This window comes from Euprymna scolopes, chromosome 46 (assembly GCF_053919585.1).
Source record: "Euprymna scolopes isolate OS-2025 chromosome 46, ASM5391958v1, whole genome shotgun sequence".
NCBI lineage: Eukaryota > Metazoa > Mollusca > Cephalopoda > Sepiida > Sepiolidae > Euprymna > Euprymna scolopes.
The window spans coordinates 170157532-170177250 of NC_136527.1; the positions used below are offsets into that span (position 1 = coordinate 170157532).

Below are 19719 nucleotides of genomic sequence, written 5' to 3' on the forward strand. Positions count from 1 at the left end.
TTTACCGATGTATTGGACAATTCAAAATGGCGGCCGAATATATGTCAAACTATGTCACGGTAATATATATTGAGCGAATTTCTAACAGTATTTTGTCTAGTTTATTATTTATAACACCTTTTCCCGAACACCGTGTTTAAGAGAGAGTCGGACGCCATTTTTAATTTTCCAATACATCGGAAAACACTGCATGTTTTTCGAGCTGAATAAACATGTTACATTGAATAAAAATACGAAAAAATATCCAGTTTTGTAGAAAGTAACTTATCTTGCCTTTGATAACATTTATTTGTTATATATTTGTTTTTTTGACAACTTTTTGAATCTATGTGTACAGTAATACAAACCCGAAAAAATAATTCCTCTACGATTATTGTTGCATTTTCATTTTTTTGTAATGTAGTCGAAAAAAAACTGTGATATGAAAACAAAAACGATTCTCTTAATAGTCGCATAAAAACTACATTTTGTTTTAATAATGTTATTTTGTATATATATTGTTAGATTAAAAAAAATCGTCTCAGCTTATTTTTTTATGTTTTGATTTAATAAAAAATATCGTTAGGAGTGACGTCTTAAATTATGAGATGAAAAATGAACGAATCTCTTAGTAATATGGAGTTGTATCCCTCTGCATAATGATCTTGTGTAAAAAAAGCGTGGTTCGCCTAAAAAAAGGAACTATGCTATATTATCGATATATTATAGGAGATTGCCTTAAAAACTTCAATTTATATTAATTAAAAACTATTTCATGAGATCAACAGAAATGCTCCAAGCAGTTGGCGTTTATTTTTTTCTAACATTAAAAATAATAAATAATGGTAAAACTTGCGGTGAATGCGCACTTTTACGGTTCTTGTAAAAGGAAAAAGAGAATTTAAAATTCGTTTCGTTTTAAATTCTAATCATTTTTACATTCATTGTTCACATTCTACATGTCAACTTGATAGGTTTTCGGGTATGCTGAAAAGGTTGTGGGCGTTTAATCTGAAAGCCGTTCTTAACATGGGAAGGTTAGGGGTGTCTATTCCGAATGTCGTTCTTAACATGGGACGTTGGAGTGGTTATGTGTTGTAAGTTTACCCGAAAACAGTAGTAACAGAAATGCTTAATGACGTTGTTTTTATTACAATAAAAATAAGAAAAATAATAAATGATATTAATGTCTTTTTTCATATTACATTAAAAAATAATAAATGATATTAATATGTGTCTTTTTTTTCTTTTTACATAAAATGGAGTTAATATGTATCTTTTATCGTTATTACATAAAATGGAGTTGTCTTCCTCTGCATAAACGATATTAATATGTGTGCACGCAGTTCACATACCTGTGTTCCTTCTGTCGTCACAAATAAAAAACACATTTAATATCATTCACATTAATTATCAGCGTGGGTCGCCTAAAATAACTGTCCAACCAAACCAAGGAAGTGCCCCTCCCCCTGACGACGACCACGATGACGATGACGTCGTGCGCGTGCGCTAGACTCGACTACACTTGTTTAGGTGCTGCCTTTCTATCTGTCGGAACAATTACGCAGCCTTGCAGTAAATATTGCCTTAAGTAACTTTAATTTATATTAATCAAAAACTATTTCATGAGATTAACGTATAAAAAAAAAAAATAGAATTTATTGGCATTTTTAAATGCCGCTCAGGTAAGGTTAGACAACTCTTCAGATCGTAATGTTTAATTTCTCTTTGTTTCAACCTACTTCGATATAATTAAACAAAGACAAAACTGTTTGATTTGATTCAATAAAAATGTGGTTGTTTTTGGTTTTGTGATTTGGTTTGAATTCTACAAGTTTTTATTCGTTTGGATTGGTTCTCATTGAAAAGATTATGAATTTATGTTATTAACATGTTAACGACCTTGACATTGAATATTACGGTAAAATATAAGTATATTTAAGAATTAAGGTATTTTGTGAAAATGTTTGTAAGTTTAAATGATAGTAAATTTTTTTGTTATGAATTTCTTTATTAAAAACACTAGTGGATGGGTACGGCCTTAAAATTTCATACTCACCTGACGTAAGTCAGGCCCGGGCTCTTTGGGGCCTGGGCAACAAGTGTCAAGCAAAATACAGCAAGACGGGCAACCCTTCATACCAATTGTCACTATCCAGCTCCCCTACTCCCCGGGGAGTTGGTCCCCATTTCCCCTTCACTCCTCACATTAAAAATCGGCCTTGTGCCTAATTTGCACGGTGAGGGAGAAAATAAATACCCTTACCTTACGTAAGGGTAACGGTGATCATAAAGGTCGTTCCCCCAGAGTGAGGCCCATCCATTGCGGTTGGGTTGACCTTTGCGATCGTCTCAAATGTGGACGACTTGAACGTGCCATTTCTAAGTGTGGGGTCTGCGTACGCGCTCACCCCGATAATATAATCAAAATCAGAAATTCTACCCTACGTCTCATTCGAAGCAGAAAACTACTTTAATTCCTGTCTGTATGTCCTCGGCTTTCTCAGACGTGTGTAAGGACGTCCTTGTTTCTGTTTTCTCAATCGCCCGTTTCTATACACGCCACAAAAAGGTCAATTCTCTCGACCAGTTTATCATCCACTTCAATTGCAACGTTCTGATATAATCTAATCTGCATGTATACATTACCAACGTTTGCTGTGAACATATCAATCTCGTAAGCGTAAGAAATCCGCCGAGCTGTCGCCTTCAACAACTGATGGTGTCTTCTTTCGATATTGATTGATGAATGAAAAGCTCTGGAAAACTACCGCAGAATTAGTGTGTCTATTGATTGAACCCCACCCATCACCTCGAAAATTGGGCATCCAAACAAAGTTGAATGATGTGCACAGGTATTTTTCGTTACGAAAATTATGAAAATGATTAAATATCTTTTATTGGTACTTGTACAGTTTAATCCACACATTAAAAAAATGAAAATATCGTAAAAAGGTTATATTGTACGTATCCGTTATGGACTGAAGTTCTGTTAAAGAGCATCTCTCCTCTCTCTCTCTCTCTCTCTCTCTCTCTCTCTCTCTCTCTATCTTCTCTCTCTCTGTGTCTCTATTAGATAGTAGATCGAGAGAGAGATGGAGAGGGTGGGAGGAGGTCAGAGAGATATTTTTGTAGTTAATCCACGTTGCAGGAAGTGACGTTTCATCTAACCGGATGTCATGTGATGCTACGTGGCAAGGTTGGTGAAACGTTGAGTCTCTCAGAAAAAGGCGAGCCGAGCAGAAGTCTAAAATGGTTCTCTCCTAAGTAAGGGGGGAGATGCGCGCCCCAGACGTGGGGCGTGGTAAGTACCCACAGTGGAGACCATCGATGGCAGCATCTGCAGATCATGCCTGGGAGAATAAAAGGTTGAAAACCCAACATCTGTCTTCATCTTGTGTATTCCGGCGAAAACAGCAAGAGAGCTCCACCCAGATGAAGACTCTCCCAGAGCAGCGGGACCAGGTATGAACTTCTTTAATTCAAACACATAAATATACAACAAACGTCCTAACCACTAGACAAACGGTTTAAGGGATCTTGGGTCCCGTTCTCTCGTCTCTTAACACTTGTAATATCTCTCTCTCTCATCGTCGTAAACTTCTTCTCTTCATTAGTAAAATGGACACGTCATCACCAGGGTACCAGTAAAGTAAAGTGTCTCAAGTAAAGTGTCCAAGTCCAATCCTCTTCTTCTCCCTCCCTTATGTAACAGTTCTCTGAAAAAAAAAATTTGGAGAAGTTTTTTTTTTTTTTACAGCGGAAAAACATGTTAATATGACAGCGCGCTGAAGATGGCCGTGTTTGGACTTTTAGAACACGCCACGGGGAGATAACTCAGTCTAAAGTGCCGATACATCCTTCACATCTTAAATAATAGCTTTTCTTCTTAAAAATTGGTATTGTATCATAACAAATTGTTGGGTTTTTTTGCTTAAAAAAACTACTTGACCAAATTAAGTGAAAGTTTTTCCAGAGAACTTCATTCCATAATGGATACGTACACTATAACCTTCTTTTTTTCTCGCTATTTTCATTTTTAATGTCTTTATTAAAATGTACAAGTTCCCATTTTATTTTATAATTTAAAATGAAAAGACATTGAGCAATAAAAATGAAATTTTGTGTACTTATGTATTTTTGGTGCTGAGCTGAAATAATAACGTTATTATTTTGAAAACCATTCTTAATATGAGGAGGTGAGGGTGTTTTGTAACTAATTTATGCTTCCACACTACAACTTTTTAAAAAAATTGTGAAACTTGAATTTAAACTGAAAAAAAAACAAAAACTATATAAAAATAACGCAGTACTAGCAGTATCAGAATTTTTGTAGGAATTTTTGACACCCCTAACACGAAACTGCGAATACAATATAAAAATCTCGTAATTTCTCTGTTAAAAGTGGGTTATTTATTTTCTTTATGGATTATACTTCCAAAATAAACTATTACAGTTGTTTTAAACGTAATAAAAATATTAAAAAAAAAAAAAACAGTAATGAATTTTCCGAACTTAATATTTTTCAATTTTTAAACTCAATATTTTTCAATTTTTAAATTTTAAAAATCTATCAAAATGTTTCTATTGATTCTATTTTTACGATATTTTCAGGGTCAATGTGAAATTTTATGTTCTTTCCAATGAACTGAATATAATATTTTAGACAAACGTTTTTTTTTTAATTCACGCCCCCCCAAGTGTCACCCATTTTCAACTTTCTCTTAAAAAGTAAATAATTAATTTATGTCGTGGAGTTTTATATATCACAAATTGAAGAGAAAAGGTCAATAAATAATATATTCAAATTTAAAACAAAAAAATCGCTTTTTTAGAAATTTACCTGTAAAGTCCGAAGTTTAAAACCTTATTTTATAAGAACACATTGTTTCTTTTTTGTCTTTTTCTTTTTAATGAAACCTTGGTCCTTGCTCCTTTAATTGAAAAAAAAATTAGGGCTTGAATTACATTTTTCGAGGAGTTATAAGCTTAGAAAGATAGGGGGTCGAATAATTCACGCCTCTCATTTTGAAATGTCTATTAAAAAGTAAAATCCGTCTACTTCCCTTCAAGGAAAATTTGAAACTGCGAACGATTACAATTATCATCGACTGCTAACTGGTCATAAAATGAGTGCTAATTTTACATTAAATTATATAGGAAAGTGATCCCCACTCTAAAATCTGAAATGCATATTTTAAAATATTACATATTGGATGAAACATAGAAATTAAAACGGAATTCTCCAACGATATAATAGTTTTTTTTTTTTTTTTTTATCTTAAAACAAAGAAATGCATAAAAATAGTTTTCGTGATCAGATGTTTTAAAACAAACTTAATTCGATCAACTTCGAATTAAATTATTATTTTCTTAGAAATCACACAAGTTTTACAAAACTAATCATATTTTTTAACAAAAATCTAAATATCACATTGAATAAAATATTTTAAAGATATTTTTTAAATCATACTATTATTATCCTATTTTATTGGATTACAAAAACAAAATTAAATAAACTTATTTTAATGTTAAGATTATATTAAAATTTATAGATTAGATTTTTTTAGTGTAAAAAATTTCGTTTGGATTGGTTCTCATTGAAAAGATTGTGAATTCATGCTGTTAACATGTAAACGACGTTGACATTGAATATTACAGTAAAATATAAGTTTCTTTAAGAATTAAGGTATCTTGTGAAAGTGTTTGTAAGTTTACATGATAGTAATATTTTTGTTATGAATTTTGTTATTGGTGAATAAAATGTTGTGATATACTAATATTGGTGAGAATTATGTGGAACATATTTAGAAGTAGGTTGGAAGGATCCCTTATTAACCCGCCCCATAGGCATTTTGTTTTGTTGTTTTCTTTTTCTTTCTTTTTTGGGTGTATCTTAGCTTGCCCCCCCTCCACATCATCTCATCCCTCATTTAAATTTGAAATTAATAATAAAAACAAAATCTTTTTTGTATATATAATTTTTGTTGTGTTAAAAACATGTAAATATTCATTTTTTCAGTTTCTACATAAAACCGACACATACGCTGGGGAGATTTTAAGTAGATAAATCCCATTGTAAGAATGAGGTATTATGGTGATAGTGTCTTAGTGTAGGGAAACTTAATAAAGTCTTTAAAAGACCTGGCTAAGTAGTGTAGATTGGCCCTCGACCCCCACCTCCCCCTACTGGCTTCATGCCTAAGTGTCTTGAACCCCAAATAAGGGTCTGACAGTAGATAATGCCAGGCCCGGGACCAAGCACTAAATAAACTTACCTGGCGTAGAGGTCAATGATGATCATTTAGGTCGGTCCTTCAAAGTGAGGCCCTTCCATTGCACTGCGGTTGGGTTAACCTTTGCGATCGTCTCAAATGTGGACGACTCGGACGCGTTATTTCTAAGTGTGGGGTCTGCGTCCGCGCTCACCCCGATAATATAATCAAAATCAGAAATTCCACTATGTTTCTCCTTCTGAGCAGAAAACTACTTTAATTCCCAGCTACCTCCTGTCTGTATGTCCTCGGCTTTCACAGACGTGTGTAAGGACGTCCTTGTTTCTGTTTTCCCAATCGCCCGTCTCTATACACGCCACAAAAAGGTCAATTCTCTCGACCAGTTTATCATCCACTTCAATTGCAACGTTCTGATATAATCTAATCTGCGTGTATACATTACCAACGTTTGTTCTGAACATATCAATCTCGTAAGCGTAAGAAATCCGCCGAGCTGTCGCCTTCAACAACTGATGGTGTCTTCTTTCGATATTGATTGATGAATGAAAAGCTCTGGAAAACTACCGCAGAATTAGTGTGTCTATTGATTGTATCCCACCCATCACCTCGAAAATTGGTCATCCAAACAAAGTTGAATGATGTGCACAGGTATTTTTCGTTACCACAATTATAAAAATGATTAAATATCTTTTATTGGTACTTGTACAGTTTAATCAACACATTAAAAAATGAAAATCTCGAAAAAAGGTTATATTGTACGTATCCGTTTTGGACTGAAGTTCTCTGAAAAAAAAATTCAGAGAAGTTACTTATTATTATTTTTTTTTTTACAGCGGGGAAACATGTTAATATGACAGCGCGCTGAAGATGGCCGTGTTTGGATTGTTAGAATACGTCACGGGGAGATAACTCAGTTTAAAGTGCCGATACCTCCCTTCGAATCTTAAAAATCGAAACACGGCTACCTTTTGATTCTCATAACAAATTGTTTGTTTTTTTGCTTTAAAAAAAAAACTACTTGACCAAATTAAGTGAAAGTTTTTCCAGAGAACTTCATTCCATAATAGATACGTACAATATAACCTTTTTTTATTTTCTCGATATTTTCATTTTTAATGTCTTTAATAAACTGTACGAGTACACATTTTATTTTATAATTTAAAATGAAAAAAACATTGAGCAATAAAAATAAAATATTAGGTACTTATGTATTTTTGGTGCCGAGCTGAAATAATAGTTATTATTTTGAAAACCATTCTTAATATACGGAGGTGAGGGTGTTTTCTAACTAATTTATGCTTCCACATTACAACTTTTTATAATAAAAAAATCGTGAAACTTGAATTTAAACTGAAAAAATAAAAACTATATAAAAATAGCGCGGTACCATTTGCCGTCACATGCATCCGAGAAAAATATCTATTGTAAAATTAAACCAAAATTTGTTGGTTGTGCATTTTTGGTACCGCGTTATTTTAAAATAGTTTTTCAGGTTAAATTAAAGTTTAACGATATCTTTTTTTCTTTTTTAATTGTATGGTGGAAGCACAGAATAGTTACAAAACACCCTCCCCATGTTAAGAATGGCTTTCAATGAAATAACATTATCATTTCAGCACAGTACCAATAATACATAAGTACTGAAAATGTTATTTTTATTGTTCAATGTTTTTCATTTTAAATTATAAAATAAAACACGTTTAATCATTTTAAAACTTCATCTTTCATGATTTTTAAAATCTGTTAAACACCGTGGTTAAAAAAAAAATTAAATTTTAATCCAGAATTTTTGTAGGAATTTTTGACACCCCTAACACGAAACTGCGAATACAATATAAAAATCTCGTAATTTCTCTGTTAAAAGTGGGTTATTTATTTTCTTTATGGATTATACTTCCAAAATAAACTATTACAGTTGTTTTAAAAGTAATAAAAATATATATTTTTTTTTTAAACAGTAATGAATTTTCCGAACTCAATATTTTTCAATTTTTAAACTCAATATTTTTAAATTTTAAAATTTTAAAAATCTATCAAAATTTTTCTATTGATTCTATTTTTACGATATTTTCAGGGTCAATGTGAAATTTTATGTTCTTTCCAATAAACCGAATATAATATTTTAGACAAACGTTTTTTTTTTATTATTCACGGTTCCCCCCCCCCAGTGTCTATTACAAAGAAAATACTTAATTTAGTCCCGGATAAGTACATAATTATTTACTCACAAATTGAAGAGAAAAGGTCAATACATAATATATTCAAATTTAAAAAAAAACGGACATCGTGTTCTTGTAGAATTTTACCTGTAAAGTTTGAAGTTTAAAACCTTTTTTTAAACCACGTTATTTGTTTTTTCTTTTTTCTTTTTTTTTTTTTTAATGGAACCTTGGTCCTTGCTCCTTTAATTGAAAAAAAAATTAGGGCTTGAATTACATTTTTCGAGGAGTTATAAGCTTGGAAAGACAGGGGGTCGAATAATTCACGCCTCCAATTTTGTAAATGTCTAATAATAATTAATTTCGACTCGGATAAGTACATAATTATTTACTCACAAATTGAAGAGAAAAGGTCAATACATAATATATTCAAATTTAAAAAAAAACGGACATCGTGTTCTCGTCGAATTTTACCTGTAAAGTCCGAAGTTTAAAACCTTTTTAAAAAAAAAACACGTTTTTTTTTTTTTTTTTTTTTTTTTAATGAAATCTTGGTCCTTGCTCCTTTAATTGAAAAAAAAATTAGGGCTTGAATTGCATTTTTCGAGGAGTTATAAGCTTGGAAAGATGGGGTGGAATTATTCGCTATTTTCACAAAAAATTCTGATACTGCTACATGATCACATTTTCAATAATTACGTGATTATATTTTAACCATTTAAACTTTGTGAAACATGTAAACAAACTTCTGCTCGATACCGGTGTTGACCTTTAAGAGTCCCTTTTAGTGATTATTTGGTTCGAGGCTATTTGTACAACTACACGGTAAATCTGCGATTATTCTGACTACAGTTCTCATCTTGGATGTTAACAGTAGTTTGACAAATCCAAATTATAATGAAATGTTCAATCTTCAAAAATATCATCATCATCATCATCATCATCATCATCATAATAATAATAATAATAACTAGCTGGACCCGTGAAAATTTCACGTTTTCTTTTCTTTTTTTTTCACATACACATTATCCCATCACATATCCGTACCTTGAAACATTTACATTAACCCTTTACTGCCCTGGCCGACGAATTCACCCTGTGTACTATTTTTTTTTTAAATAGTAAATGAAGAGAACGGTAGGTAAAATGTATGTAAATATGTATATACCAAAATCACGATATTAGTGCTCCAAATATTCTCAATAAATACATCCTCAATTATGTTTTATAAATATGTTTATTTAATTTTTAGCTTATTTATCATATACTTATTATATAATGGAGACTTAGAGATTTTAAAACATTTTATTGTTAATTTCGCACAGTAATGGGTTAAACCTGTGCATTTTGTTCAAAAATATTTGAACCTAACGTTGAACCTAACCAAAACTATCCCAGAATATGTTCTTGATGTTTAGATGCATATGCTTGATTACTTAAAATACATTTCAAATGTCAACGCTTATAAATTATAAACTGTCATTACATCTGTTTTTTTTCTCCCACTATTTCGTCCACTATTCAGATTGCCTCAGGGAACCCAAACACATGGACAATTTTAGATGACTTCTGTGTATACGATATTTCGTGTAAATGTGATTCCTCTTCTGTGGCCATGCATGGAATCATTAAGATGTTGGACTTTAACTCTCACAGTCTTCATTGCTCTTGCTCTTGAGAACGCTACATAAAGCTGGCCATGAGTAAAGCATGGCTTTGGTAAATATATGCCAACTCTATCAAAAGTCCTACCTTGAGCTTTATTTATTGTCATTGAGTATGAGAGGCGAACTGGGAACTGAGTGCGATGAAGAACAAAAGGAATATTGGCATCGCTAGGTTTAAGTTTTATCCTTGGGATAAGTACTCTCTTATGAGCGTGTGAACTGCTGATTATTGATGCCTTGATGCTGTGCTCTTGAAGCTGAATGACCTCTAGTCGAGTGCCGTTACACAGTCCCTGAGTTATGGAGAGGTTTCTCAGTAGCATAATTATTGCTCCAATTTTCAAATTTAACCTATGAGGAGGCATGCCAGATGGAGTGAGAGAATTAATGAATTCCATTGGATAATTTTGTGCTTCCTCGTCATTATCGCAACTTACAGAATCAGTGCTGAGGTACGTTTTATTTTCTGTTGGCAACATTCTCAAAATGTCCTCATTGACCGCTAAGCATTCAGAATTCTTTGGAGATAGGATTACTCTTGCTTTCATCTTTTCAGCCGTACAGTTGTCAAACACCTCCGATATCAAAGAGGCATTACATGTGCACATTTCAGGAATGTCAATAACATCTGGAGCCACTTCATCAAGAGAACTCTGGAGTGATCCATTGCCCATTTGCAGAAGCCATCTTGAAAACTCCTGTTCATTTGAATTTGCTCTCATGTTCTGTGTGAGGCTCATGTGATGAAAGCTGTGCCATAAGTCTGAGAGTTTGAGGCACACATCTAGCACAGCAACAGGAGGAGCTCTCGGGACAACCGGAAGTACTTGTCTGAAGTCGCCTCTAAGTAAGATTACTTTACCACCAAATGCAGTGTGGGTGTTCATTATATCTTTCAAGCATTTATCAATGGCTTTCAGCGCATAGCATGGGATCATAGAATCTTCATCAATAATGAAGACTTTAACTTGCATCAGAAAGTGTCCTTGCTCAGAGTTCGGTGGCACATGGCAGACACTTAGGGGAACCGGAAGCTTGAATATACTGTGCAAAGTTTTGCCGCATTTCAGCAGTGTTGCAGCAATACCAGTCCAAGCAGAAGTGTTTGTCTTAATGTTGTTAGCGTTAAGGTATTCATATAACTTGTTGAAAAGATAGGTTTTTCCTGAACCACCGGGTGCATCCACATAAAACAATCTATTTTCTGTTTGCTCACCTTGCTCAACAGAGAAGGCACTTGCAACCACAGCATTGAATATCTGCCTCTGTTCAATATTAAGAGAAGTCACATCTATGTTAGAGTTTCCCACATCTCCTTCATGTCCAGGATGATCTCCAACTGGTTCAGGCAGACCAAACATGTTGCAATTCATGCCATTTTCCATGAATAAGGTATTCAGAAAGTGGAGAGCAACATTTTCAGCAGTTATGTTATCATATCTAAGCAACAGATCTTCGATCATAAAATGCTTATTCTCATTCCATAAATGCAGAGCATTCACGGGCTGGTTGAAGACGCACATCATGAAAAACATGGATAATAGTTGTTGTAGCATCTGATGAGCTGCTGCTTCTGTCAAAGCTTCCTGCAATGCATTGTCATTCTCAACCAGGCGCAGTCTGATGCATGCGTCTTTGAAGGTGGCCATTTCTTGACCATCGATTGTCTTCAAATTGCTGACATGGGGACATGAAGGAGCAACATCCTCAAATAAAATTTTTCTTCATTTCGAGGACTTGCAGAGTACATTCTGGTTAAAATGTTGCTGAATCTAATTCGCCGTGTCCACTTTGTTGTTTGTTGAAGACATAATGCTCAGGTACAGAACAATAGAAAAGATTTCTTGCATTCTCATCTGTTTGATTGAGTTTGAACCAAGCTGTCAATTGTGTGTCACGTTCTTCTGCTCTTGCTGCCGCCTGTCTTTGATTCCCTTCTCTATAGTAAACATGCTGCTCATCAGGCAAATGTACAGCCAAGCGATAAACAGTGTGGGATTGAGCATGCATTTTCAACTCTGACAATCTCCGAAAGCCCTCTGGAGGAGACACATATCTACATGACAAAAACTGTTTAACTTCATTGTGTTCATGTATTCCAGTGGGCTCATTATTATCTAAAACATGTCTGATTTCCATGTTTACACAATCGTGGCCTTTATATATATATTTGAATAAATATTTTACGCTTTTCACCGAGGAACACACTTCAACATTAATATGGGCACGGTATTTTTCCAGTAGATACTTATTGTATGGGACAACGAATCTGTTGTCAACCTCATGAGTGCCAACTTGTACCTTTTCTCCATTGTTTCTCCGTCTGTACACTGGATATCCGGATACATTTGTATTCGTTTCTTCAAGGAAATCTTTTGGAAATTTTTTCTCACATGTTCCATCAACCATGTACACAGAATTAGGATTTGATATTCCACATGGACCATGGATCATCAATGTTCTCACGCATTCTCTCAACTCTGGGTAGTCTAATGAAGGTATTTCAGCACAAACCATCTCATCAATTTGTTCTCTTGTCCTCAGTTTGTCTTCTCGCAGCATTAACAAAAGGTGGCAATGTGGTAGACCGCGCGTTTGAAATTCAATGACATAGATATGAGCAACTGGAACACCAAATATATGTCTATCCTTGATATCAATCATAAGTTCCTTTAAGTGCATGTTATAAACTCGTGCAACTAAATCTGGCCTGTTTTGTGTTGTTTCATGCGAGCCAAGGTTCTCTGTGATTTCTCGACACGTTGGGTTACATGTGTATGTCAAGAAAATATCTGGTTTTCCAAATTTGCAGACGATCGCCATGACATCTTGATATGCTTGTTGCATGTTTCTCGGACTTCCTGTGAATGTAGAGGGCAAAATGACTGGAACACCTGCCTCTTCATGCTCATTCTGTCTTCCTAGGTGATTCATGAGACCCGAATAAAGTGCCACTCTTAATTGTGCTTGGTTATTTTGAATGAAGTTCAGACGGCATCCCTCCACCTTCACATAAGCGTCAACAATATATTGTTGCAATAATTTTCCAGCTCGATGCAAAGCACTAAAGCCATCTCTGATTTCTAGAAATTGCTGTCTTTCTTCCATATTCATATTATTTCTCCTTACGTGATCTCTATTTCTCTCTTGCTGCTCTTCTTTGCTGTGTTCTCTCATCCATTGCTCTAGATGGGCCAAACGGTCTGTGTTTAATCTGTCAATAATAAATGAATTTTCTTTCTTTTTTCTCTCTCTCTCCCTTGAGCGTTCTTTTTTTTCTCTCTCTCTGCCTGGGTTGGCAGACGATAATAATTATTTGTAGACAAATTTTTCAGAAAAAAAAGCAAAGAAGGCCAAATTTAAAAGCGCAGGCACATTTTTGAAGTAAAAAAGGCTAACAAAAAGCCAAATTGAAAATTAATGGAAAATTGACTATATTGAAGTTGTTGACTTTCAAATATAAACATTTAGTAAGTAACTGTGTAAACAGATTTTAAAATATTTTAAATTAACGAAGACCGCGTTTCTCTCTCTCTCTCTCTCTCTCTCTCTATCTCTCTCTCTCTGCCTTGAGCGTGCGTACAGAAAAGGGCCGAACTTGAAAAAAAAAGCCAAACAGAAAATCTGATGGCCAAAATACTTTTTCTTTTTTTCTCTTCCCTCCCCCATCTATCTTTCCCCTCTATCTCTCTTCCCCATCTCACTCCTCTATCTCCCCCCTCTCTCCCCTCTTGGATTTGTTTATATCTAACAGCAATCAGTAGTAGTTGGTGGAGTAAACATATATTTTTAGAAAAATACTTTATGTTTCGTTCCTGGATTAGCGGAATACACATAAAACGAAGGCTAATGTAAATTTCACGGTTTTTTGTTTCTTTTGTTTTTCTCTCTCTCCCTAGTAAATAACTGTGGAAACTGATTTTAAAATATTTTTAATTAACGAAGATTCTCTCTTTCTCTATCTCTGTCTATCTATCTATCTATCTATCTATCTACGGATTACACATTAAACGAACGCTCAAGGCAGAGTAGATAGATAGATAGATAGACAGAGAGAGAGAAAGAGAGAGAAAGAGAGAGTCTTCGTTAATTAAAAATATTTTATAATCTGTTTCAACAGTTATTTACTAAATGTTTATATTTGTAAGTCAACAACTTCTAGGGAAAGAGAGAAAAACAAAAGAAACAAAAAACCGTGAAATTTACATTAGCTAACCTGGCAACCCTGATCTCTGCCTTGAGCGTTCGTTTAATGTGTAATCCGCTATTCCAGAATAAAATCTTCTCAACCAATCAAATATGCCGGAAAGTTTTTTTTTTCATGCAATTTAATGTTGTAGGAGTAAACATATATTTTTATAAAACTATTTTATGTTTCGTTCCTGGATTAGCGGAATACACATCAAATGAAGGCTAATCACGGTTTTTTTTGTTTATTTTGTTTTTCTCTCTCTCCCTAGTAAATAACTGTGGAAACAGAGTTTAAAATATTTTTAATTAACGAAGACTCGCTCTTTATCTATCTTTCTCTATATCTGTCTATATATCTATCTACGGATTACACATTAAACGAACGCTCAAGGCAGAGTAGATAGATAGATAGATAGATAGACAGAGAGAGAGAGAAAGAGAGTCTTCGTTAATTAAAAATATTTTAAAATCTGTTTCCAGTTATTTACTAAATGTTTCTCTGCCTTGATCGTTCGTATAATGTGTAATCCGCTAATCCAGAATAAAATCTTCTCAACAAATAATGTTGTAGGCTTAAACATATATTTTTATAAAAATATTTCATGTTTTGTTCCTGGATTAGCGGAATACACATCAAACAAAGGCTAATCACGGTTTTTTGTTTATTTTGTTTTTCTCTCTCTCCCTAGTAAATAACTGTGGAAACAGAGTTTAAAATATTTTTAATTAACGAAGACTCTCTTTTTATCTCTCTTTCTCTATATCTGTCTATCTATCTATCTACGGATTACACATTAAACGAACGCTCAAGGCAGAGTAGATTGATAGATAGATAGATAGATATATAGATAGATAGAGAGAGAGAAAGAGAGAGTCTTCGTTAATTAAAAATATTTTATAATCTGTTTCCACAGTTATTTACTAAATGTTTATATTTGTAAGTCAACAACTTCTAGGGAGAGAGAGAGAGAGAGAAAAAGAGAGAGAGAAAGAGAGAGAGAGAAACAAAAGAAACAAAAAACCGTGTAATTTACATTAGCCAACCTGGCAACCCTGCTCTGCCTTGAGCGTTCGTTTAATGTGTAATCCGCTATTCCAGAATAAAATCTTCTCAACCAATCAAATATGCCGGAAAGTGTGACACACATAGATAGATAGTTACAAGTGTATTAATATATAGATTCTTTTTTTATTAATCCAGTCGCTCTTATCACAACCGGTATAATGTTTCTTTCATATACCTTGTTGTTTTTAGATCATTTTTTAGGTCCTGATATTTTGTTATCTTTTCCTGTTTGGCTCTATTAAGGCCAAAATAATTTGGGACTGTGGAATCGATAATAAGCGCAGTTTATTCGGACTTGTTCCATATTACAATATCTGATTTGATAGCTTTGTGTTTTATGTATCTGCCCGCCTGTATGTCTTTGCCATAGAACACTGTCACTTTTCCAGTTGATGTTATCGGTGGTGGTTCATGTTTCTAGAGGTTTGTTGCTCTGCCAAGTTGCATCTCTCCACAAATCTTTCAATGGAAGTACTTAATACTTTGTTGTGACAGACAGTGTAAAGGCCATCTGCCAATAAGATTGGATATGCAGACATTAGGTGGCTTGGGCTCTCAATTGCTGCATCGCAAAACCTGCATTGGACATTTTTTATAATCCCGCCATTTTTTTAATGCATTTGTGAGTAAGCCCTGGAATTAACTGGCTACAATGAATCTTTCTTCATCAAATGGAAGTCTCCCGCTCTTGAGCCATTGGAGTGAATCATCTTCGTCTATATATTCCTATTTAAGCTCCTCTAGGAACTTTCCTGCTCTTTTATGTTGTTTCCATCCTTGTTTTCTTGTGTCTATCTCGATTTCGGTATATTTTTTTCTCTTTTTTCTTGCAATCTGTGTTGCCGGTTCATCATATACCTTGGCAGTATTTTCCAGTATGCCACCCCCTAAGTTTTTAGCAAGCTTTGTGACTGAGGTTTGTTAGGTAGGCGTTCATGGTGGTCCCTCACTATTTCTATTGACATATCTGTTGAGCTTTTAATATACTTCCCCATGCTTACTATGGTGGCTCGATATGCATGGTTTATTTCAGTGAGACTGGGGCCAACCTCTTTTCGTGATAGGTATATCCTGACCATACATTGTTTTCGATATATTATTTTATGTAAGGTTAGGAGTTTCCTGGTTTTTCTATCTAACCTATTGATATTGCATTGCGGCCAATTAATAATACCCAACCCATATGAGATGACAGGGATTGCAAGTTGATCTATGGCAGTTATTTTGTTTTGGGGGCTTAATTCAGATTTGAGGATCTTTTTAAGGCGTGATGTGTATTCTTGTTCCACCTTATATCTCATTTTTTCATGCTCCACAGTTACATTCTCCTCTATACCGAGGTACTTATATGTGGCATCCTCTCCTAGATCTTCAATAAAGCCATTATTGAACCAAATATTTTCGGATGTCGTCTTTTCTCCTTTTTTATTGTGCATTTGGCACATTTGATAAATCCAAACTCCATGCAGACATCCTCTGTGAAGGTCTTTACATTTTCTATCAGAGAGACAAGACAAGCATAGAGTTTTAGTTTTACTTTTTTCCTTCTTCTACTAAGATTGTACCCAACATCACATTTTTTGAGGAGTTTTCTGAGTGGGTCAATAGTAAGGCAGAAGAGCAGTGGTGACAGACTATCACCTTGGAATATAACTCATTGGACACTGAGATTTGAAGTGTGTATTGTCCCTTCCATGTGGTGTAGTGCAATTGATCTTTGCCACATAGTCATTTGTTTTTTAAGGAATGTCTTGATGTTCTCATGGATATTATATATCTCCAAACATCGCAGTATCCAGGAGTGAGGCACACAATCGAATGCCTTTTTATAGTCTATCCAAGCTATTGACAGGTAAGTTTGACACTTTTTGCAGTCCTCGAGGATGGTTTTGTTGAAGAGAAGTTGGTCCTTTGTACCAAGTTTGTTCCTGGTCCATCCTTTTTTTTCTTTTTCAAGGTATTTGCCATCGGTCAGGTGTTGATAGATTGCATCTGCAATCATTCCTGTAAGCCACTTGTATGTGGTTGGGAGGCAGCAAATAGGCCTGTATTTATTGGGCAAGTGAGTCTCTTGGGTCTTGGGTATCAGAGTCGTTTTGCCAAGAGTTAACCACTTTGTTGAATATTCCTCGCCACTGACAATATGAGTAAATGCCTGCGCATAATGTTCATGAATTGCTGTGAGTTTTTTAAGCCAGAAATTTGGAATCTTGTCAACTACTGGGCTTTTAAAGTTGTTAAAGTGGGTGATTTTTTTCTTATAGAATCTTTCGTGATTTTTAGTGGTGGCATATCTTGTTTGCCCTTGACAGACTCTTTAATTGTATGTATCCTCTCCCCCTCTTGGTGTTGTTTGAGGTCCTCATACAGTGGCCTCCAGAATGAATCCACTTCTTCCTGTGACGGTGGCGAATTAACCTTGATTTCTTCTTTAATTAAATTTTGTATACCATCCTTGGGTTCTTGTCAAACAACCTATTCAATGACTTGGACTCCATTTTCTTTTGTTTATTTTTTTATTTGTGCAGCTTAAGCTTTTATTTTATCTTGGTTTTCTGCTACCTTATCTCTTAGCTGCACTTGGTTATGAAGTGAATAGTCGGTTTTAAGTTTATTCATCTCCTTTTTTAATTTTTCCCCTGGGCTGTCACATAACCGAAAGGCAGATACCTGGGATGTTTCCTTTCTGAGTTTTAAGATTTTCTGTTGTAACCTACTTTTCCAGACTGGTTCTTTTGTTTTGGCCTTAAATTCTCCCTATTTTTCTCATTATTGTGGGGCAAAAGTTTCCTCTGCATATACCATGCTGCCCCAAAAGTTGCATGGTTTATTTTAGTTAATGACGCATTAGTTGGGACAATTTTTGTGAGAGCATCATTCACTTTCGTAACAAGGATCTTGAAGGCTTTGGTACAATTTATTTTCACCAGTCTGGGTCGATCTCCAACAGCTAGACATCGTGCCATTTCTATCCTGTTAGCCAGTTCTTCTTCCAGCTACATCTGGTTTGCATCCAGTGTTATGTATACAGGTGGGGAATTGCGGTATTGTTTTTGTCCATATTTTAGTTGAGATATTTTCGGGGGTGAGCCTTGAGGAGAGTTACTGTTGTTTATTGGGCATTGCCCTTTATAACGCATCTCCTCTTTCAATGTTAGGTCTGAGAGGCCATGTCGGGTAGTTGAGGTTAAGTGGGATTCTGGTGTAATATCACTGGGAATAGGGACGGGGTTGCTTATTGGGCAGATGTCATATTCAATCGTTAAGCGCATATCTCTAATCATACTGGAAATCTGATCTGTTGAGAAAGCATTGTTCTTCATAAAGTTAAACTTCTGGCATGTATGTTTTTCTCTTCCAATGCCTTTTTCCCCCAGTATGAGTTCTCATATGTCTTACTAAATGTGATTTTTGAGAACAAGAATACTCACAAACTTCACACGTATGTGGCTTTACCCCAGTGTGAGTTTGCATATGTTTCACTAAGGTTGATTTTTCAGAACAACAATATCCACACACTTCACAAATATGCGGCTTTTCCCCAGTGTGAGTTTTCATATGACTCACTAAATTTGATTTTATAGAAAAAGAATGTCCACACACTTCACAAGAATGTGGCTTTACCCCAGTGTGAGTTCGCATATGGTTCACTAATGTTGATTTTTCAGAACAACAATATCCACACACTTCACAAGTATGTGGCTTTTCTCCAGTATGAGTTCTCATATGTTTCACTAAATTTGATTTTTCAGAACAACAATATCCACATACTTCACAAGTATGTGGCTTTTCCCCAGTGTGAGTTCTCATATGGCTCTCTAAATTTGATTTTTGAGAACAAGAATAATCACACACTTTACAAGAATGTGGCTTTTCCCCAGTGTGAGTTCTCATATGTCTTACTAAATCTGATTTTTTAGAACAAGAATACTGGCACACTTCACAAGAATGTGGCTTTTCACCAGTGTGAGTGCTCATGTGTTTCATTAACATTGATTTTTCAGAACTAGAATATCCACACACTTCACAAGTATGTGGCTTTTCCCCAGTGTGAGTTCTCATATGACTTACTAAATGTGATTTTTTAGAACAAGAATATCCACACACTTTACAAGAATGTGGCCTTTCTCCAGTGTGAATTCTCATATGTATCACTAACGTTGATTTTTCAGAACAACAATATCCACACACTTCACAAGTATGTGGCTTTTCCCCAGTGTGAGTTCTCATATGTTTCACTAAAGTTGATTTTTCAGAACAACAATATCCACACACTTCACAAGTATTAGGTTTTACCCCAGTGTGAGTTCTAATATGTTTCACTAAACTTGACTTTTCAGAACAACGATATCCACACACTTCACAAGTATGTGGCTTTTCTCCAGTGTGAGTTCTCATATGTTTCACTAAATTTGATTTTT

At 34.6% G+C, this 19719-nt stretch overlaps 2 protein-coding genes and 2 non-coding genes across 4 annotated transcripts; 2 read left to right on the plus strand and 2 right to left on the minus strand.

Moving 5' to 3' along the window:
* The first annotated feature begins 2237 nt into the window (after nucleotides 1-2237).
* LOC145271661 (U1 spliceosomal RNA) lies at nucleotides 2238-2395 on the plus strand. The gene has a single exon (XR_013866063.1). It is a non-coding gene; the product is annotated as a U1 spliceosomal RNA (small nuclear RNA).
* Nucleotides 2396-6249: 3854 nt separating this feature from the next.
* On the plus strand, nucleotides 6250-6413 carry LOC145271596 (U1 spliceosomal RNA). The gene has a single exon (XR_013866004.1). It is a non-coding gene; the product is annotated as a U1 spliceosomal RNA (small nuclear RNA).
* A 3519-nt stretch (nucleotides 6414-9932) lies between these two features.
* Nucleotides 9933-11402, minus strand: LOC145270268 (ATP-dependent DNA helicase PIF1-like). The gene has a single exon (XM_080125911.1). The coding sequence runs from the start codon at nucleotides 11400-11402 to the stop codon at nucleotides 9933-9935; it is 1470 nt and encodes a 489-aa protein (XP_079982037.1).
* Nucleotides 11403-11796: 394 nt separating this feature from the next.
* LOC145270269 (uncharacterized) lies at nucleotides 11797-13149 on the minus strand. Its single transcript, XM_080125912.1, has one exon. The coding sequence runs from the start codon at nucleotides 13147-13149 to the stop codon at nucleotides 11797-11799; it is 1353 nt and encodes a 450-aa protein (XP_079982038.1).
* Nucleotides 13150-19719: the final 6570 nt, after the last annotated feature.